The 23490-nt window shown below is 39.4% G+C and overlaps 1 protein-coding gene across 1 annotated transcript in view; it reads right to left on the reverse strand.

Moving 5' to 3' along the window:
- LOC124614069 (T-kininogen 2) overlaps positions 1-23490 on the reverse strand; it is a 193730-nt gene that overhangs the window by 164557 nt on the left and 5683 nt on the right. Inside the window, exons 2-3 of the mRNA XM_047142905.1 lie at positions 20087-20230; positions 6176-6280 (exon numbers count right to left, since the gene is read on the reverse strand). Coding sequence (XP_046998861.1) covers positions 6176-6280; positions 20087-20230 — 249 coding nt within the window. The remainder of the gene's footprint in view (positions 1-6175; positions 6281-20086; positions 20231-23490) is intronic.

Here is a 23490-nt window from a genome sequence, read left to right on the forward strand (position 1 = left end):
TTTCAAGATTTCTTGCTGTAGGATTGCTTTCTTGTTCTGTTGGAAGAGGAATACTACTGACAGGGTAATGGGAAGGGAGATCAGTGATTAACATTAATATTGCTAATCAGTAATTAAAGAAATTTAACATGTAGCTGCCTTTTATAAAAAATGTTTCTTGCTAACTTTAACAGAAGGTGTCTTTATGAGAATAGTCATAGGTTCAGATTTACTGTAGTAAGTGTAACAACATATGACATTTTAACTGTTAGTGGATGCTAAAACAAATCTTTGAAGATATTCATTTAATTGTGCTTTCTTAATTCTCATTTCATCATCGGAAGGGAGGAGTCTCTTGTGCTGTAATTTAATTTTATGTGGGTTTACGAGTTCATTCTGTCACACATTTTAGTTGCACTTCAATAGTTATTACAATGTATCCTGGAACATTGTGATTATAATGAAACATTTTGCAAAATTTTGTAAAACTATGGACTGGCAGGGGGGTTGATTTTTGTTATCTCTACTGTCATGGTATTGTAATGAAAATTAATAACTAACGGAAGAATATAGAAGTAATTAAGTTCTACATCGGAAACAGAGAGCTAAATGGAAATATTTGTCATCTGTACCAGCTATTTTTGCTCTTTCCATTCAAGTTTTATGACTTTTGTAGACCATAGAGAAGAATAGTTATGTAAGAAGTAAGACATTGTTATTCAATGAAAATCTTGTAAGAAAGCAATTACTGAAGTAATATCTACGCTTTTCATTCTTGATCTGAATGAAGTAATGTTGGCTAATGTGGTTCAGAATGTTGCCTATGTTGCAATGGTCACAGGTTTGTTCAACCCAGCGAAGAGTGTCACAGAGATACTGAAGGAACTGAAATGGCAGACTCCTGAAGACAGATGTAAACTATCCCAAGTAAGTCTATTAAAAAGATTCAAGAACTGGCTTTAAATGACTGCTCTAGGGACATAACACAATTCCCCATGTGCCACCCACACAGGGATTGTGAGGATAAGATTAGAATAATTCCTGCACACACATTCAAACAATCATTCTTCCCACACTCCATACATGAATGGAACAGGAAGAAACCCTAATAACTGGTACAATGGGACATATTTTCTGCCATGCCCCTCACGGTGGTTTGCAGAGTATAGATGTAGATGATGATCAAGCGAATACTGTTTTGCTACTTTCATGATATTGTAATTATGTGAGTGGTAAATATTCTGAGATTTGAAGGTCTTATGCATTTATTGGGAGATGATATGAATATAGTTATTTGTCAGGGATTGTATAGGGCATTTTATGATGGAGTTTGGATTCTTCAAGGATAAAGATTGGTGTATGGATTATTGTGATGATGTTTATGATGATGATACGAGTCTGATGATAATTTAGTAGATAGGATGATGAAGCTATGGTTAGGGACTTTATACTATGGAATTTGGGTCATGTACATGCAGTAACATGGAGTGGATTAATGGTAAAAGTATCAGTAATTTTGTGCAAGTAATTAGTGAAATAATCTGTGACAAGAGAAAACGTAAATGTTGTGAGCAGCTTAGTATGCAATGTCTGAATTTAACTGTATATTGAATACAGATGATTGACTGAACTATTGATTAAAATGAAAATGTTGTAATTGCAATATACAAACCATAACACCAAAAGTGAAGTAGAAACCCACACTGATGGAGAGGAGTTGGAATGTACAACGACGTAATATGAGAAATGGAGGGTTACTATTACTGATTATGGCAAACATTAATTAAAAGTAAAATTTGACATATACATGAATTAGGAGAAAGAAATTAGAACATTCTCCTACGTTAATTAAGGAAGTATACTTCATGACTAGCTATTAATTTATTATCATATTCTATGTACCACAACATTTAGTTATTATTTCAAATTTTACAATGGTAGTGAATTTTTTGTAGGGCTTGAAGTTTATTATTAGTTTCTGCATGTAAATCTGTTCTGATGCATGCATGCCATGACAAAGTCTCACCCATGCTTCTATGTGCGATACTTTGGGGGGAGGAAGGGGCGGGGGTGCAAAGTGACACAGAATAGGATGACTCTTAATGAAAACTGCAATGCCTCCTGACCAGCTGAACCATTCGTCACCACTTTGCAACGTACCAAATCTTAATGAAGACGTGTTATAATGTCACTAAATTCATGAGATTATGATACTTTGAGCACAGTTCTGATGAATTATAATGAAACTGTTATGAAACATAGTTTTTATTCAAAGATGTACTCAATGAATGTGAACAAACAGCAAAACACTCATTTAGAAAATTCTTGCAGTAAAACCTATTTGTCATTACTGTTCACTTAATCTCGGCACCAACACCCAAATTCAGTCAGTGTTGTTTAAGATTTTGTCAGAGTCAGTTTTGTATCTTGTGATGCAATAATAATGTTTTAAAACAGACTTATATGTTTCAGTTACATCATTTTATAAAAGAAGATTAACTATGAAATAAATTTCCTGCCCATTTGGGAAGTCTAGAATCTAATTTTCAGGTGGAGCAGACCACAGCGAAGAGATTCACCTCATCTACAAACATCAACAATGAAAGCTGAGTATTTTGAGTTGAGTTTCCAAATTTAAGACGTTACATTACGAAATGAATAGCCTCACTTCAGAATCCACTATCACTTACTCCTTGTGTAGCTGCATTTAAAATTTCTGTACATTCAGTGAGGACACCTGGAACAGTGTGATAATAGAATCCTGTTATTGTAAATTTAACTTTAGGGAAACTGGAAATCTGATGAAGTTTAATTCAACAAAAGCAGAATTTTATCAATACCTATATTTGCTCCTATGGGCATCTTTGATTTTTGATCTGGGGCATTATCAGAGGAATGACCGGAACGGAAACCTTCCTCTCAATATGTACTGATGATGTCTGGTACACGTAACAGCAATCTGATAAATGTGGCTACAAAACAATTTTATTCGGCGATGATCAGATACAATAACACACACATTAAAGGTTGTCATCGATTATTGCCATCTTCTGACATGGTGGTTTACACACATACACCCATTGTGCCACATTGTGACTCACCAGATGACGGGTATAATGAGCTAATCCAGCATTCTATGTGTACCTAATGTGATCCTACTGTGAATAAAATTGTTTGCTATTTCAGTCCAACCTGAATCCACAGATACACCTAATTTTCCAACCACCACCACAAATAAGTGGCAAAGGTGCACCCTCATTTTTAACCAATACCGTAAGTGAATGAAACAACTGGGACACGTCCCTACCAGGTTTTCAACTATCTTTCCTCATGTCCTGCAATTAGGATCATCCTTTCCTTCTCTCCTGAACTGGTAATCTACAAATTATCTGGGCTATACTTATGCCACACCTACTCCCAAAAACCCTTGTTACATGGGCCATACCCATGTGGAACACACCCACGCAAGACCAGGCATATACACCCAAACAGTGTATCCTGTCTAGTACATCCACCCGCATTCATTCTTTCACACATCATTCATAAATCCTATCATAAGGGAGAGCCTCCAAGTACATTCATAATACAACACAAAATGCACAACATTTTTCAAAACCTCAACGCTTGTTGTAGATCTTTGGTATTCATGGAGGTCACAGAAATATTCTTCTCACTTGTATTCAAATTTAACTCAATCTGTTTCCACAAGTCGTGCTGTTGTAGCATTCTGTCAAGATGGCTGCTGCACTTTATATTCGTCTGAAGTAACACTCTGTTATAGAGTTCCTGTGACCCGAGAACAAGACAGTGACAACCATTTATAAGAGCTCAAAAAAGGTGTATAGGGATGATGCTGTTGACCACAGTACAGTTAGTTGTTGGGCAAGCAGATTGTCTGGTGACAGTGGGAATGCCAATAGTCAGGACCTTCCGCTCAGTAGCAGACTGAGCATTGCACAGATTCCTAACAATGTGCAGCATCTAAGCATATTCACAACCTGATTTCTGCTCAAAACACACAACAGTGAACAAACTGTTGATATGAATGGTCATTTTCGACAACATTGGTTAAAACATGCTTTCTGTTATTACATAGAGGCAGAGGGTGTTTTTTATTTATTCATTCATTCGTCCAAAAAAATCTTTCGAGATTGTGGGACACAGAACAAACACAAAGCAAAACAGTAACACAACACAGTAAAAATACAGTACTATTGTAGTAGATACATAAATTTTAGCTTTATCCACAAAAGAGCTTGCACTACTTGCAGCAACTGCACTGTCTTGTTGCAAGTCTCTTGTATCTCAAATGTTATAAAAATTCTACTAGTGAATAGAAGCAATCATCTAATAAGAATGCCCTTAAGATTTTACAAAAGAGTGTGAATGATATGATTTTTCCCTTATGTGCAAGACTATTGTAAATTTGTATACCACTGTTTATTGAGGAAGTTTTGCAGGCTGATGTCATTACTGACTGTACATTAAGCTTTTCCTTTTGTCTTTTATCATGCTCATGGATTTTAAAATGTGCATATCTTTTAAGTTCTTCCAACACAACAGATTCCTAGTATGTACATACAGAGAAGTGGGAGGACTGATGACTTTTGGAAGAGGGGTTTGGGTTTGCAAGACTGTTTGTCGAGTATGTTGCATTGCTCTTACAGAACTTTTCTGTGTTTGGAAAATGGGTGAACTGGGTGGTGTATTACCCCACAATATACTTCCGTATAGTATGATGCTAAAGAATTGTGCAAAGTAGGCAATTCAGACAGAGCTAAAACTTGCTTTAACAGAGAGTAACTGTAAATTGTAACATATTTTATTTTGTGTTCAATTTATTTTGTTTATATGTGTATGCCATTTGAAGTTATTTTGAAGCCATACGCCTACAATCTTTTTTCCCAGAGGAGACAAAATTTTGTTGGAGTTCACTGTCACACTAGCGTTGCATTCCTCATCTTTTGAACAGAAATTTAGGAATGTTGTTTTTTTGTGTTCATAAGTTGTTTATTCCAAGTACACCTTGCTTTCAGTTTCTGCCACCTAAGATTTGACAATATCTCTGTTATACTCTTTCATCAGTACAACAAGACTATGGCTTTTTGCACCATCCTTCTTTGTATACACTCAATGTTTCTGCAATGATATAAGTCCCATAGTCTTGAGCAGTCTGCAATCATGGGCCACAGATATGTTTTGCATGCAGTCTTTTGTAGACAAACTAAACCTGATACCCTATCTGTAGCCTGCCATTTGTTTCACCTGTTACTGAGGTTATATGGTCGTTCCACTACATGTCTCTGTGCATCGTTACTCCTAAGTATTTGTATGACATGACTCATCGTAATTAATTAATGCTGTAGTCAAAGGATATCACACTTATTTGTCAGAAAGTGAAAAATTTAACACATCCCAGCATTAAGAACTACTTGTCAGTCTTTGCAGCAGACTGATATTTTGTCTAGATCTAAACAAATACAACCACAATCTCACTGGATTGCATTTGCTCATATATAACTGCATCATTTGTGAAAAGCCCAAGATTGCAACTAATACTATCCATCAAAGCATTGTGTATAACTTGAACATCAATGGTCTGATTACAGTGCTTCAGGACAAACCAAACCACCTTTAGTTTCTGCAGATTACCCTCAATTCAGGATAATGTGCTGTGTCCTGTTTATCATGAAATTTTCAATCTCATTGCAATCCTGATTTGATGTCCTACAGGAATGTGTCTGTCTTAGAAGACATCAAGACAATCATCCCTACTGTCATTTTGCTCAGTAAGGTGGAGATGAGTGGGATAGCAAATTAGGGAAGGAGAGGAGAAAAGTAAACACAAAAGTCAGGTTACAGCCAACCCCATTACAGCCGTATATATGAACCCACAGTAAAATGATGGTAACAAGATGCAGAGCAAAGCAAGGTTTGATATTAGATTTGAATACACTGGAATACAGGGAACATTCCAAATGGGAGAATACAGGATACATGAGGCAAGGCTCAAATAGTAATACTCTATACATATATGAAACTTAAATGTCATAATAACTATTCACAGTGGAAAAAAAAGATTAATAAGGTACACTTTCAAATATAGGTGTCAATGAGCACAGGAACTACAAAGGGAAATCCGTATACATGAAATATGAACTGTTTTTATTTGAAGTGTCGATGATAGAACTCTTACCGATCCTGCCTTTAAAGTGCATTCAGAATTGGCATCATCTTTTCCCTTACGGCAGTTGCTAGCACCAACTTCTAGCCGGAGGTGATAAAGAGTACCTCCAACAACCTAAAACAAATGTGCCTTTTTATAAATCAAAACCACAATCGAGTCCAAATCTGAAGGCAGGTTCATCAGTGAAGTACAACACTTAAAAGAGAAAGTACATTTATTTCTGACACCAACATATTGCCAGAACAGAACTGACCTCCTGGACAGATAGTGCAGCTATTTATACAAACATCAAACATTGCTGAATGCTGATCGTTACACAAACAGCAAATATTCCTGAATGTACAGAAACTACAAACTTAAGATATTTCAAGAACCTTTCAAAAATGACAAATACTAAATCTGTGTGTGTGTGTGTGTGTGTGTGTGTGAGAGAGAGAGAGAGAGAGAGAGAGAGAGAGAGAGAGAGAGAGAGAGAGAGAGAGAGAGAGAGACATCTTCTCCCAAATCCTCAAATGTGGCACAGAAACAGCTGGCCTCAGGTCTCATGAGTATCAGCACTGTAGGGTTAATAATCTCCTAGCTCCAATAGGAGTGGAGATACAGGCAAAAACACTTTTTTTTCCAGCCCTTGGCATGTAGCATCCCTGCACGACAGGCACGTGTGGGAACAGTATGTGCCTGCCAAATCAACCTGCTTTGCAGGGCAGCATACTCTTCAGGAGCAAGAAACAGTGTTACAGGCCCCGGTACATAGATTGTTCTGTGTGAAAGGTATGCAGTACTGGAGTAACATCAGCTTCCATTACCAACTTGCTTCGCATGTCAGCCTGTACATTAGGGGCAAATAAATGATTTTCAAGCCTCTGATGTGTATCCTATCCCACATGTTGAGGGAGCAAATCAGCCTGCTTCACTGAACTGTATGGAAGGGGTTAACATGACAATGAACATGGCTGGGGACAGTTTGAGATGGATAGCAGAGAGTATGGACAGAGTGAGAGGATGAGCGGGAATGTGGGAGGTGAGGTGGAAGGTCTAGAGGGGTAGTGGACAAGTAGAAAAGGAAGAGGAGGAGACAGAGATGGAAAGGAATTGAGGAGGAGGCTATAGTCAAAGGAAGGGGAGAGGAGGATATAGTCAAAGGAAGGGGAGAGGAAGATATGGTCAAAGATGGGACGGAGGAAATGGACAGAGAGAGTAAGGAGGACGAGGTAAGCACATAGAGTTGGGAGAATGGGGTGTACACAGAAATGGGAAGAGGGACACGTGTTCAATATACATGTCTGAACACACATGCAGGTAAAGCCAGGTGGAAAAGGCTAGTAATAAATAATTGCTGGTGATCAAGTTTCAACTGGCAACCCATGTCACACCAGCAAGTGACGCTAACCACTATGCGACGCTGCATGCCCCACAGTTCACTGTGTTACTCACTGACCTAGAGAACCAGCGACTCATTGTTTCGTATGTTCTCATTCGAGCTGACTACAGCACACTAGTCTCTTAGGCTTGTCAATGGTCCTCTTTATGGTGGTGCTGGTGGATCTTCACATTCTGGTCAAGTTGTTACATCCTCTTCATTATGATGTGCGTCGAAGGTACCGCTCCACCAAAGCTTCACAATTGTGAAGTGTTGACTTCATTTCCTTGAACTTTCCATTGTCAGTCTGTGCCTCTGGACTGTAGGTAGGCTTCATAGGGAGGACAAGGATGAAGGGTGACAATCCTTGACTTCTTATATGACATCTGAGAAGTAATGAAGTATATGAAAAGGTCCCAAGTAGTGCTTTAGTAACTTTTTTCATAGTCCCACTGCCCACACAAGCACAAAAATCCAGACCAAGTCTCCTAGGCTCTATGTGACTGGCTCGGGCTTTGCTGAATACTGAGTGCAGGTTTTGACTGGGGTAGACTGACACAGTTTGTTAAGAGGGATTTAGCCAGTTGACCATTGTGAGAGGCAGGCTTTTTAGTTAGACACAATATTAAAATCCCTGGGGTGAAGGTAAAGGACTGTAAGGTGGTTCGAAATTAAACTTGTTAGAGGCACTTAATACTTGTAAGTTTATTACTAAAATACTACAAGCTCAACCTATCTGCATTGATGGAGGTGTCTCCATGAAGTGATGAAGTCTCAAATACAGACAGTAACAGATTCTTTCTGTTCTGCCTCCTACAAGTGAACCTGCCCATACAAACAAGACCCACACAACCAACACACAGGGTCCCACAGCTCACTAACAGCTCTCTATGGTCCCATCAGATCACTGCCTCCCTGCAGCACCCTCTGACTAACTATTCCTGCAGCTTCCTGATGGCAAACCCACCCACAGCGCCTCTGCTCACTTAACTGCTGTCTATAACTGTCCAACTTCTCTTATCGGAGAGTTTAACACCAACTTTTGTTCACATTTCTCCTTCAATCCTGCCGGCTATTGCCATCATGTAATGTAAAACAGCTCTCACCACCTTATGGCTCTACATTTTTAATTTCTTCACCAGTTCTTCAGAGGCTGGGTGGAGGGGAAAAGGTGCCTCTCTTCATATGGTCAGATGCTGACTCTCATGACTTAGCATTGTCCCCACCAAAGGCCCTCTCTCTGCCTCCCTCTCATCCCACAGTGCTCTCTGTCTAACAAGAATTGTTGCTCTTATCATTGTATTATCATTATAAGCTGAATGCACTTTGACTCCATGCCTATGAATGGACCACTGACCAGTAATGCCCTGTGGACACACTGTGTGTGCTTATATCTTATCTTAATTGGACCTTACCAGAGGACTAGCATTTGGCTCGTCGCTTTGCTTCCCAGTGGCTCCTTTGGCCCGCCCCATTGTTCGACTTTATTGTTACTTTGTCAATAACATTAACATGAGGCTTCATTTTTTCATGTGGACACAACAGCTTGTTATGTAGCAATCTTGGTCTTTCTCCTGGATGTCCAGTGTCTAGCCGGCTGGAGTGGCCGAGCGGTTCTAGGCGCTACAGTCTGGAACCGCGCGACCGCTACTGTCGCAGGTTCGAATCCTGCCTCGGGCATGGATGTGTGTGATGTCCTTAGGTTAGTTAGGTTTAAGTAGTTCTAAGTTCTAGGGGACTAATGACCTCAGATATTAAGTCCCATAGTGCTCAGAGCCATTCGTCCAGTGTCTATGTGCAAGCCAGCTGCCTTGCTTTTTCGATGCTGGTGATGAGGTGTTTCATGTAATCATCAGGAGTATCATCTGAAACTGTAACAGGTTACCTATTGTTGATTTGGCCTCGCAACAGTGGAGCAGAAAGTGTGGTGTGATGCTTGCAGTGTTTTAGTTTGCTGTGTTGTATGTGAATGTCATGATGGGCAGTATTGTATCTCTGTTATCTCTGTTCTACATTAATGTATACTGAGAGCATATCTGCCAACATTTTATTAAAGTGTTCCGTGGAACTACTCATCTGTGGACTGTAGGCAGTTGTCATTCTGTGGATGATTTAACAATCTGATATCACCTTTGATGCTAGTCTCAACTGCAAAACTTTTGCACCATGAGAGATCATCACACAGGGTGCTTTGTGCTACCAAATTATGTCTTCTATTAGAAACTTCATAATGTGCAGAACTTCAGAAGTTGGCATAGCAGGTGATGTAGCTGGTGCAGTTCCTGTTTGTGCAATCCCTGTTTGTTGACTTCAGGAACTTCCATGAGAGGTCTGTTCCGATTTGCTGCTACAGGTGGGATTGGTACTAGATGCCCCATAGGTAATGCAGCACATTATTCTATCATTGACACCCCTTACAGTCGTTCACAGCATAACTGACCTGTTGAGTCCTCACCAGCGATTCCTGTTTCCGTCTAGAGTCTTCATGAATCCCTGGTCACCTGATATTGGAGTGTCATGGAAATACTTGAGGACAGCTGGCCAAAGATGATCTGGAATGTCTAGCAACATTTCCATCCAACTGGGTCATAGTTCCTCTTATACAGTGCCCCATTTATTAATTAGAATTCCCTTTTGTCATTTCCTGCTCCTTCAAGACCTCTACAGTTTTCAGGAGTGCTGGATCTTCCCTCTGTTCAACGTAATGGCATTCAATGCAGCAATGACAAATTTCATCCACACTGCTGTGTTTCATTAAAGAATTACCTAAAAGGCAGTCGGCGACCTTGTGTTTGCATCCACTTTTGTACACCACTCTGACATCAACTCCCAAAGCTCCAGTGTCCAGCTCTATTAGCAACCCGATAGATCATTCAGGCTTATCAGCCAGCACAGAGAATGGTGGTCCATCACAGTGGTGAATGGTGGGCTGAACAAATACATCTGGAACTTGTTGTAGCCCCAAACAGTTGCAAGGCACTCTCTCTCAGCTGTAGAGAAGTTCACCTCTAACTTGTAGAGCACTCAGGAAGCGTAAGCTGTCACCTTTTAGCAGCCTTCCTGAATTTGCACTATTCCACAACTGACAAAGTCATTGTAAAGTTCTTTCTTGACATTCTCACATAAAAAAAAAGGTTCAAGTGGCTATGAGCACTATGGGACTTAACTTCTGAGGTCATCAGTTCCCTAGAACTCAGAACTACTTAAACCTAACTAACCTAAGGACATCACACACATCCACGCCCGAGGCAGGATTCGAACCTGCGACCGTAGCGATCGCACGATTCCAGACTGTAGCACCTAGAACTGCTCGGCCACCCCGGCCGGCTCTCGCATACAATGCTAGGACTGAAGAAGTTGCTACCGCATTCTTAAGGGCGAGTAGAGAGCTTTCTTCTTCCTCATGCCATGAAAATTTGTCGGCTTGCTGCAGTAGTTCTTGCAATGGATGTGCCTCAGTGCAAAAGTCCCTTAGTAATTGCCAGTAGCATGCGCACATTCCAAGAAAAATTCTCACATCACGAATGTGCCCGAAAGTCAGAAAATCTGTGACTGTTCTTATTTTCCCTGGATAGGGACAGACTCCATCGTCATTCGCTATACACCCCAAGATTTTAATTTCTTGGTTGCCAAAGATTGAGGCGGAAGCCTGCACACTGAACACACTCATTGTGGTCGTCAGGTGGCTAAGATATTCTTCAAATGTCTTCAACAAATGACAGTATTATCCGTATAGCAAAGATACATTGTCCAGTTAATATGTTGAAGCACGATGTGCATCATACACCATTGCATTACACAGTCCAAACAGCATAACTGTAAATCAGATGTTGTCGAGAGTTCTGAAGGAAGTTTCTTCCCAGTCAGCTTATCAATCTTAGTTTTACATCCTGTTGACAACAAGGTCATTTGAGCTAATCAATCTAGAGCTACCACTAGCATGTCACCATGTTCATAGTTGAGAAATATGTAGTTTGCTCCCTTCAATCAGTCTAGGATGTCATCAAAGCATGGCAATGGAAAGACACCTTTTTTCATGATTTTGTTCGGTCGTCGGTAGTCACCAAATGAACATCATGTGCCATACTTTTTCAACAGAACCACTGGAGATGACCAAGAACGCTCTGAAAGTTCAGTGATGTCATTTTGCAGCATCTTCTCCACTTCCTCCCAGAGTATCCGTCGTTCACCCGTCGACACTCTATATAACAGCTCGCTATGTGATTTATGACCCTAGTGTTTATGCAGTGTTTTACCATGGGCTGATTGGTTGTCCCATCTCCACTCTGAATCTGAAAGCACCGAAAAATTGGCACAGAATGGCTATCACTTGCTGACATCATTTCTTGATCAGGGCAGATTCTAATGGCAGTTCAATAGAAGGATTTTTCATCAATGATGCCCTTTCTGGACTGGTTTGGCTCTCCTTAAGCACATACCTTTAGGGAGGAGTTGTGACAACTCATGATTGTGATCCAAAGTTCTCCTTAACCACCTACAATACTTACAACTGTGGCTGGCACTTAGATTTTCTTAGAGAGCCTGAGGAGCTTTCTGTAATCCACAAAAGCTTGACAGTTTAACTAAACATCTTGACTGACAACTGGGACTCATCTCATTGATGATGGTGTGATAGGCAATGTCTTCAATGACAAGCAACCATTCAGAGTAACCTTTGTTATGTGTGCTTGTTGGAATAACTTCGTTAATCTGAAGCTTTGATATTTCAGTCTATGACTGCTTGTGGTGCCTGCAAGAAGTTCCATCCAAGAATAACCATACGACTACATTCTGTTAAAGTGACAAATTCAAAGGACTGTGTTCTGTCATCGACAGTTATTCTTGTAATACATGTTCCTGTCAGCTGGGCATATTATCCATTTGAGACTATCCGCACATGTTTCATATCACAAAACAAAGTATTCTTTTGCTGCTGATGATAAGCACTATATATTACAGAAAAGGAAGCTCCTGCATTGGCTAGTAGCCGATGATGAAATCAATGAGAGTTCCAGACATATTATGCATCGTGATTGTCATCACTGGAGGATTTGCATCTGTGGTGGGCCCACCTCCATAGATGGCCACCTCACTTGGCTTTCCAGAATTCAACAGCTAGGTGAGCAGCTGGTACAATTGTCAGGTGACAGGAATGGCTGTGGTGTGTTGGGGAGTAACCTCATTCAGGGTACAGCATTGGGCTTTGTCCCACATCACAACTATAATCATCTGCAGTTAACTGGTGTGAGTACAACTTTTGTGATGGCCGACATCTGGTGGTAGTTGTTGAAAATTTACTTTCTTTTTCTGCATCAGCATCCAGCACGTCCAGGGCATCCATGGTGAAACCACACCAATGTGTTGTTCTCTGTCCTCCAAATGTCCGTTGTTCTGTGGAGTATTGTACTTGGTGGAGGAATTCGTTACACCTGTATTGGTCAAAAGCTGCATAAGTCTTAGTTGGTCAAGTCCATTCCTCTTGCACATTTGACTAGTGGAGGAGATGGGTGCTAATAATTGATACAACTCTTCTTTCACATTCTCCATTACCTCCTGACTTATTGTGTCAACATTCATTACTGCTATCTCTTGTGTACATGGTCCAATGTTTGTGGCTGCCATGCACTGCTGTATCTATTCTCTTCATATCTGGTGTACGAGAGAGGTGAACTCATGGTGGTCTTCCATAATTGCCATAGAGATCACATTCAGCAATTTGTCGTACATCTTTCATTCAACGCTTTTTCTGTGACATTTCCTCGATTCACTGGCACTTCATGAATTCCTCTGTGATCATGATACCTCTTACCAGAAGGCCTTGGTGCATGTCTTCTTTGGCCCCTCTCATCAATGTATGATTTTTTTCATCTTCTCTCATATTTTGATTCAAGACGTGGCATGGGGCCAAAACTTTCCGCATATATGACTGTCTCGTTTCCCATAAGAGTTGGCATTGTTCTTCAATTGTTCATCCACTATGCAGACTTACTGTTCATTGTTGCCCCATATTTTCCTCAGTTCAGGGTGGAATTTGTCCCAATACTGAGCTTCACTTCATTGTCCTTGAAACATTGCTGGGTTGCTCTGTCCAAGTAAAAGTGCACATTTGCCAAACACATCTTGGAAACCCACCTGTTCTAACTGGTTAACAGTCAAACTCTTAGCAATTTCATCATGTCCTGAGTAGCATCTCCCAAAAATACTGATGGACGCCTGATGTGCAGCTGACTTACAGTGCTGTATATCTTCTCGTATGATCTGGTGTATGAGTGTCTCCAAAATATATGGATCTTAGGAACCATGTACAGATTGTATTCCAGTTTCTGTCCATGCAGGTGACAGTTTTTACACTGCCTAATTGCAACCATGGTGATGTTGATGTTCTGAAGTACTCAGCATCTCCACCAAACAATGCCACATTATAACCACGATCAAGTCCAAATCCAAAGGCAGGGTCATCAAAGAAGTACAAAACTTAGAAGTGAAAGCACATTTATTCCTGCCAGCTGAAAAAGAACTGATGTCCTGGATGGAGAGTGCAGCTATTTATACAACCATCAACTATCCTAGAACACACACAAACAAGAATCTTCTAGTAAAGATAAATACTAAATAACAAATAACTGTTGTGGTATGGTTTGAACTGGTGACCCATAACGCATCAACCCCATTCTTTTCTCTCCCATTGCCATTGTCTCTTTCTTTCTCACTTACAGTCTGTTGTCTTTCTCTTCAACAACGATTGTCTCCTCTCTGCACATGCCCTTGGGGATGGAATTCGGGAGGGATGGGGGGGGGGGGGGGGGGGGGTCAACTTTAACACGTGGGTATGGGGGATGGAGATACATGGGAAAATTTTTACGTTAAAGTTTGCTCGGCTGGGTGTGTCCAGACCTACACCCCTCCCCCCCCCCCCCCCCCACCACCACCACCACCACCACCACCACTACCACCACCACCCCTCCCAAGGCTAGATATGGCCTCCACTTGTCTTTATCATTTCCACTATCTCCTCTCTCTTTGGCTCCCACTGCTATTGTCTCCCTCTCCCCCCTACTGTCAGTGTCTCACTGGGTACTCTTCTTTCAGCACAAAAAAGCATGAATATGTTCACACACCAAAATTTTTGGTGAAGAAGGTGGAATCAGGGTTGAGGCAGCTGGTTTCTGTCAGAATCTTTTAAAGAGGACCATATTCATCTTTTTGTGTTTCAACAGTGGCATTTTACAACTGGTTCCCTCTTTTCAGCAGCGAATGCTGCTTACATAAAATGAATTCTGTAGGTCAGTAAAGTTTTGACAGTTTATTTATATACTTCAACACATTAACAGACTCTGACACACATAAACAACAAATAATGAAGCATAATACAAGATTAACACAAAATTGTTTCCCATCAAACACAAGTTCACTTTACACTACTTTACATAAAAATGTGAAAATTTGTAGACTACACCTACCAAAAAATGCAGTGTTTGGTTTGCAAGTACAAATGATTTTGTATGAGAAAATAATTTGTTGTTTGGTGTTTAGTCTGCCAAGCAGCACCATTGACTAATTTCCAGGTCAAGACAGCCTGTGTAGGCATCAAGTGCCCATTATACAGAAACAGTGTGTTAAAACTTTATTTGTGAAAAAACAGCAACCAGTAACATAGTTTTCTGATCTCAAAATCGTTGCAGTGAGACAAGAACCCTTGCCATTTGTTCCTTACATTGGTTAAAACTACATTTACACCTCAGCCCTGATATTACCATGTATATTTTATGTGTGTAAGTATGGTAACTTTGAACCTCTTGATCTCTGTAACAGATAACGATATCGAAAAAACCCAAGATCACCATCATAAGAATGTATGTTGAAATTTCTATGATTTACCAAGAATAGAAATTATGAAAGTGGCCATCCCCACAATTAGTACTTTTGATACTCAAAGATAATGATTTTTTGGGGTCTTTTCACCAACCGTCCATGAACAAATTGTGATTTTATAATCACCTAAAGCCTATCCTAGGCCACATCTGATGCAAAAGAATATAAATGTGAAAAAGTCATGCAAATATTTGTTTCATATACAACCAAAAATGCCTGATGCTTGTCTTTTACCATTGCAACCCAGTCAGCCTGAGTGCAGAACTATAGATAATTATAGTACAAAAGAACCAACTAATTTGCTCAATCTGGCTGTGCTTGAGGGAGTGCGTAACGTTTAAATTTTCGCCTTGTACTACATATAACTACAGTATGCCCATTCTTCTGATAGGTATACATATGGTCGCTAGGCCAAAGGCTTTCACAATTGACCTCTTATCTCTGTGGTCACTTGAACCTGACATATGACTCCCTGAAAAACTGCATTTTTGTGTGTACCTATTTGACACATAATGTACTGTGCACTGCCATGCATGGACCGATAAGGCTCCACTGTGTAGGTGTGTCATCATTTCAGGATCACTGAGAAAACTAAATGTCCTGTTGGAGAGAAATTTATGTTCCAGAGTACTGGCTACAGATGGTTGCTAAAGTTTCCTAAGCATTTTCTATCATACCGACACAAAAACATACTTTGAAACAGATGAAACCTTGAGACTGTACATTTAGAATACACTAAATGGCATACACTATATCTCATGTATGCTATTCAAGAGATGAGAGTCAATAAAACCATTTTATAAGCAGTCAGTTAACATAACATTGGATTTTGAAGAAATAGATCTGAGGTCACTGCCATGTGGCAGGCATACACGAGTTGTGCTTCCAAAACCAAAGATAAAACAATTTAAATACAAGAACCTCGTGGGCCTAATGTGATTCATACCACCAATCTACCATCCATTGAACATAAATCTGCACCATTAATGCCCAACCACACTACTGGGGCAACTCTCACCAGGGTAAAGAGACCTTTTGAGCATTGAATTAGAGAAAATGACACAATTTAAGAGTACAGAAAGCCTTACAACTTCATTGTGATGTTGTTATCCTAAGTCCAGAGACTGGTTTGATGCAGACCTCCATGCTACTCTATCCTGTGCAAGCTGCTTCATCTCCAAGTAACTACTGCAACCTACATCCTTCGGAATCTGCTTAGTGAAATCATTTCTTGATCTCCCTCTATGGTGTTTACCCTCCACCCTCCACGCTGCCCTCCAATACTAAATTGGTGATCTTTTGATGCTTCAGAACACGTCCTACCAACGTTCTTCTAGTCCCGTGCCACAAATTCCTCTTCTCCCCAATTCTATTCAGTAACCTCCTCATTAGTTACATGAACTACCCATCTAATCTTCAGCATTCTTCTGTAGTACCACATTTCAAACGTGTCTATTCTATTCTTGTCTAAACTAGTTATCGTCTGTGTTTCACTTCCATACATGGCTACACTCCATACAAATACTTTCAGAAGTGACTTTCTGAAACTTCAATCTATTCTGTACAAATTATAAATAGCCTTTCGCTCCTTGCATTTTACCCCTGCCAGCTTCATAATTTTAAAGAGAGTATTCCAGTCAACATTGTCAAAAGCCTTCTGTAAGTCTGGAAATGCTAGAAACGTAGGTTTGCATTTCCTTGATATATCTTATAAGTCGTAGGGTCAGTATTGCTTCACGTGTTCCAACATTTTTATTGAATCCAAACTGATCCTCGTCAAGGTTGGCTTCTACCAGTTTTTCCATTCATCTGTAAAGAATTCGTGTTAGTATTTTGCAGCCGTGACTTATTAAACTGATAGTTTGGTAGTTTTCACACTTGTCAACACCTGATTTCTCTAAGATTGGATTTATTATAGTCTTCTTGTAGCCTGAGGCCATTTCCCCTGTCTCATACATCATGCACACCAGATGGTAGAGTTTTGTCAGGGCTGGCTCTCCCAAGGCTATCAGTAGTTATAATGGAATGTTGTCTACTCCTGGGGCCTTGTATCTTTCTTTAGTTTGAGAAGTGTGATCACTCTGAAAGTTTACGCAGCCTTTGTAACTAAGAAACTATGATTATGTTGCAGAAAAGGGTTGGCAAATCTATTGACTTATACAGCTTAATTCTTAACATTACAATTTTTCATGCAAATGATCCATGGAACATGATACTAACCAACCACTATCGATAACACTATTAATTAATGACAAACAGTGGCATTATTGATCTTTCACCAATACATTCATCTTTACAACTGTTCATGTTTAAAATTATTGCATTTAGTTGATCCTTTTTTGTGACAGAAGCCAACATCACATGCACAGCACAAGATAACTCTAATTTTAAACATGAACAGACATCTGAGGATGCATCTGTCAGCTTGAAACCAAAGTGATACTACATGTTTTTAATAAATAGAATTATTAATTTAATATTAATTTTACTTTTTAGAATAATTAACTTTTATTTTACACTACCATAGTCCTACTATGGCACTTTTCAACAAAATATCATACAAACATACATGCTTTTGTTTAAGTGAATTTAAAATACACACATTAAAAAAAGTTTTGCATCACCCCAGTTCCCAGAACTCCTTAAGATAAGACATTGATTGTGGATATTGTATCACATACACAGTCCCTTTGACTGTTCAGAGATGTCCCTCAACCTGCCCGAAGATGTAAACAACCATGCACAAGCAGCGCCTATTAGACGGAGGGGGTCCAACAGCCAATCAGTTCCAGTCATTCCACCAGGAAGGAGGTACATGGTTCGAGTTGTCTGTAGTTCAACTATGCCTAGACGGTTACTTTGTGCCAGGAAAGGCTCTCAACAAGGGAAGTGTCCAGGCGTCTCTGAGTGAATCAAAGCAATATTGTTCGGACATGGAGGAGATACAGACAGACAGGAACTGTCGATGACATGCCTCGCTCAGGCTGCTCAAGGGCTACTGCTGCAGTGGATGACCCTTACATTTGGATTATGCCTCGGAGGAACCCTGACAGCAACACCACCATGTTGAATAATTCTTTTCATGAAGCCTCAGGGTGTTTTGTTATGACTCAAACTGTGTGCAATAGGTTGCATGATGTGCAACTTCATTCCCGCCGTCCATGGCAAGGTCCGTCTTTGCAACCACGATACCATACAGCATGGTACACATGGGCCCAACAACATGCCGAATGGACCGCTCAGGATTGGCATCCCGTTCTCTTCACCAATGAGTGTCGCATATGCCTTCAACCAGACAATCGTCAGAGACTTGTTTGGATGCAACCCAGTCAGGCTGAACACCTTAGACACACTGTCCAGCGAATGCAGCAAGGTGGAGGTTCCCTGCTGTTTGGGGGTGGCATTATGTGAAGCCAATGTATGCCACTGTTGGTCATGGAAGGCACCATAACAACTTTACGATACATGAATGACACCCTACAACCAATAGTGCAACAATTTCGGCAGCATATTGGCAAGGCATTAGTTCATGTACATCTTGCGAATGACTTCCTTCAAGATAACGACATCGCTCGGCTAGATTGGTCAGCATGTTCTCCAGACTTTTACTCTATCAAACATGCCTAGGTTAGACTGGAAGGGGCTGTTTATGGACAATGTGACTCACCAACCACTCTGAGGGATCTACACCAAATCGCCGTTGAGGAATGGGACAATCTGGACCAACACTGCCTTGATTAGCTTGTGGATAGTAATGAATAGAAGCATGCATCAGTGAAAGAGGACGTGCTACTGGGTATGAGAGGTACCAGTGTGTACAGCAATCTGGACCACCATCTCTGAAGGTCTCGTTGTATGGTGGTACAACATGCAATGTGTGGTTTTCACGAGCAATAAAAAGGACAGAAATGACGTTTATGTTGATCCCTATTCCAATTTTCTGTATAGGTTCCGGAACTCTTGGTACCGAGGTGATGCAAAACTATTTTTTGATGTGCATACTAAAATACGAATGACAACAATGGAAAGTGGAAAGCTTCAGAAGCCTATCAAAACCGAAGGAAAACACATGCTTTGGAAAAGAGTACTAATAACCCTGATGTTATATAAAAACCAATTCTGTTGTAATATTTTGAGCAAGATAAAAAATGGGGCTTTTTAACAATATAAATTCATCTATGCACCTATAATCGAAGACATACACAGTCTCTCAGAAATTTAAGGGAGTGGAAAGATTCTCGCAGGATGCCCAGTTCTAAAAAAAGAGGTAGCCTAATGGTACCACTAAAGAACTCCTCCAAATGAACCTCATCACTTCAGTGAATATCACTGACATACATGTGCAAGAAGTATAATTTCCAGCAGCTCATTAATACAGTAGCAGCAAAATTTTCATAATCAGACTCAAGGGTATCAAGTAAAGGAACTTCAACAGAATTTCTGCAGTAATAGTTTTTATGCAATTAGCTCTAAAGAGTTAGAAAGCTCTTACTTTTGTTGATCATAATGACAACTATTCAGTAACACACTTGAGTATTTCATGTTATGAGTTTATGTAGATATGTTCTTGTAATTAATAATGTGTTCTTCATAATTAATAGAAAGAAAAAGGACAGAAAAATTGCAGCACATTAACTGCAGCAGTTCCAAATGTTAGTATCACATTCTGGAGTTTACTTTTTTTTTACCTGAGTTTTAGCACTGACAATCTGAACTAACGCTTGCTTGAAAGCTGAATTCTGTCTCCTATCAATTTCACTCAATGCAAAGGCTGCTACATCCTTGATGTGTGGATCATTGACATCAGCATCTGAGAGACCTCCATCAAGTGTCTGCAAAATAAAATAAGATTTCAATAAAGGTGTCAAACCTGGGACAGGATATATACGATGCCATGCTGAAAAGTAATGCCTCTGAATTTTTTGTGGAAACTCGGAAAGGTTTAAAAAATAAAAAACTTTATTAATATTCTAATTCTACATCTTTATTCTTCATGTCTACATTGTTATTTCTTAACATAGTAGCACTGGTGACAAACATATACCTCCCAGTGAGAGACCAGGTTGTTGATACAGTCACTGTAGAATGTTTTACTTTGTTGCTGGAGCCACAACTTCACCTCTGCTTCCATCACTTCACCACTACCAAAGTGAAGTCCTCAGAGGTGTTCTTTAAGTTTTGAAAACAGATGAAAATAGGGTGGGACCAAGTCGATCTGTATGATCGATGACAGTGAGCTGAAGGCATCTGATTGTTGCAGATGTCACAGCACTTGTATGTAACCTAGCATGGTCATGCTGAAGGAGGGGTGCTCCATGTGTGGATGAACTCTTCGAATTCACGCTTTCAGTTTTCTCGATTACAGCACATTTTTTTTCATGCACTAATACAGTTACATTACAGTCAACAACGTGACAATTCAGAGTCCTGTAGCAGCAGAAGGTTGTAGCTTGTGTCAGTGAAGGGGGAATCTCAGCCGAGTAATATGCACGACTTGTAATGCCTCAACTAATATTGAGAATGTCCATGTATTACAAACATGACATGGTCATGAATCACAAAGAACTTTAATGTACATGGCTGTGCAAAATATCTCATTTCAAGTTATTTAAGTGTTTAACAAAACACAGCGGGCAGAGTAAAATCTTCAACCAGGTCCCTTGAGATTTTTCTCATAATTATATTAGCTAGCTGGGAACACACAACTTCAGTTCCTCTATTTACCTCATAGTTTCTTTTTTTGTCAATACTTTGCCCTCTGTGTCTCTCTCATTCATGATATTTTTCCTACCCTCAAGACCTAAATTATAGACTTAGTTCTAAATGAGTTGCTGTCTGTTTGTTCTGATTATATGATTTGTTTTTCAGTTTCTTTGCCCACAGTTTTGTGATCCATGGTAGTCGACTTCTTTTTTCAGAAATTCAGAAATATTTATTTTCTTAACCTGACCTAACAGGTTTGGTGGAAAAGTTCAAAAAAGGTTTGTCTTCAACTCAGATAGTTTACACATATTTCTGTTGGTTTATTCATACATCTGCAGATTGTTTCATTGTTTCTCATTTTCCAACTATTCTGTTTGTTAAAAACAATTTGTCTTTATAGCACCTTTAGTCCACCCATCTTGCAGTTCTGATTTATGCCTTCAAATGCATATAAACGTCCTGACCTTACAACTGTAGTATAGTGTTTTAGTTTTGTTATTTCTAGAGTTGAAATACTTGTTGCAAATGTTTTTAGACAGCCTGTAAGCTCTTTGCTTTTTATTAACTACCAGTAAACTCCCAATTCCTTAAAAAATTGAATCCCATGCATAAAGCAGATTCACACTTCTGATCACTTTACTACTTAGAGTATTAATTGTATGACTAAGTGTGTAAGTAAGAGAAAGTTTAGAAAAGTTTTGATATTATGTGTAAAGTTGATAGAAAGTCTAAGTGCTCCAATGATCAAACACAAGCTGAGTATAGTCTGGGTAATCTGCACTGTGTTTTAAGCAAAAGCTAGTTTGTCATGCATCTCGACATTTATGACTCCATATGACATTAAGTATGTGACGTACTATTACATAATTTTGCAGGTACAGTTAGTGGCATATGTGAATAATATCTGCAAAATATTATGTGAATAGATTTAGTAGTAAAGAAATAATAAATTAAACTGTCATGACTGATGTGACAGTTTTACAGCATGAACAGTGATTTTTATTTTATTTATTTTTGAGACCAGTAGATCCTTTTTCCTCGTGCTTTGCTAGGCTGTAGAACATGTAAGATTATATTTAAAAACATTTATAAATAGTCATGAGATTTACAATCTAAATTAAATGTTAATAGATACATGAAAAGTGAGATGAAAGTGTCAATATGACAACAGTAACAATAGTCACACATATAAATTATAAGGCTTATATTCTAATTCACAAATAAAGCATTTTGTAAATAAGTGATACAACAGAGCTACACAGTAAGTTTTCTTGGCAATGCTTAAAAGTAATTGCAGTTCACAACGTATTACACATTGTCAAAAAATTCCTGTAAACAGTAGAAAGAGCTACCCAAAAGACACAAGTCGGCTGTTCTTTGGATTTAGTCAGATCCCTAGTGACTGATTTGGCATGAAAAATGATTCAAATGGCTCTGAGCACTATAGGACGTAACATCTGTGGTCATCAGTCCCCTAGAACTGAGAACTACTTAAAACTAACTAACCTAAGGACATCACACACATCCATGCCCGAGGCAGGATTCGAACCTGCGATCGTAGCAGTCACGTGGTTCCAAACTGAAGCGCCTAGAACCGCACGGCCACACCGGCCGGCAATTTGGCATGAATCGGAAGTTTATTGTACATTTTATGGTTAAATAACGTGCTCCTTTCTGTGCCATGCTGAGATTTTTTACATCTCTGTGAAGATCATATTTACTTCATAATCATGATAGGCACTGTTTACTTCATAAATTATATGATTCTTGTTGAAAATGTAGTAAGCAAAAACATTTTTGCTTTCATCATTTTATGGTGGTGTCAGTGGAAAAAAGTATTGTAAAGATTCAAAATGATGTGTTGCGCTTCTTAAGTGCTCTCATTCTCAAGTACTGGAAGAATATAATCTGGGTATTTGTGTGCACTGACTTATGTTGCCCCAGTTGTAACAATTGTCTCAGTGTGTTGAACCTTTAACATAACACCATACCTCTTAATAAGTACTTAATGAAAGCACTCTAAATTTTTAAGTTCTATCAATAATCACACAAAATATGAAAACCAAGGTTTGGTTGCCCTGGAAGCTGTTAGACAGGCAACCTGCTACTGGATTCATGATCATCTACCGGGATAGCCATCCAGCAACATAGATTAAATCATTTGCTGGGCTTTGGATCCACTCTCTTGCATTGTTTCTCCAAGATATTAAAATCTGCTAACCCTTTCAATTTTAACAGTTAGTTTTCTGTATATTTTTTGTTTATGTTTGCCATGAATTTTAGTTTTTTCAGTTAAAATGCTGGGACCAGTTCTGTGTGCTGTTTCCACAATAAAAATTATTTGTGTGATTGTTTCTGTCAGATTTGCTTTGCAAATGCTAGGCAGCTG

Source organism: Schistocerca americana, chromosome 4, assembly GCF_021461395.2.
Source record: "Schistocerca americana isolate TAMUIC-IGC-003095 chromosome 4, iqSchAmer2.1, whole genome shotgun sequence".
NCBI classification, from domain to species: domain Eukaryota; kingdom Metazoa; phylum Arthropoda; class Insecta; order Orthoptera; family Acrididae; genus Schistocerca; species Schistocerca americana.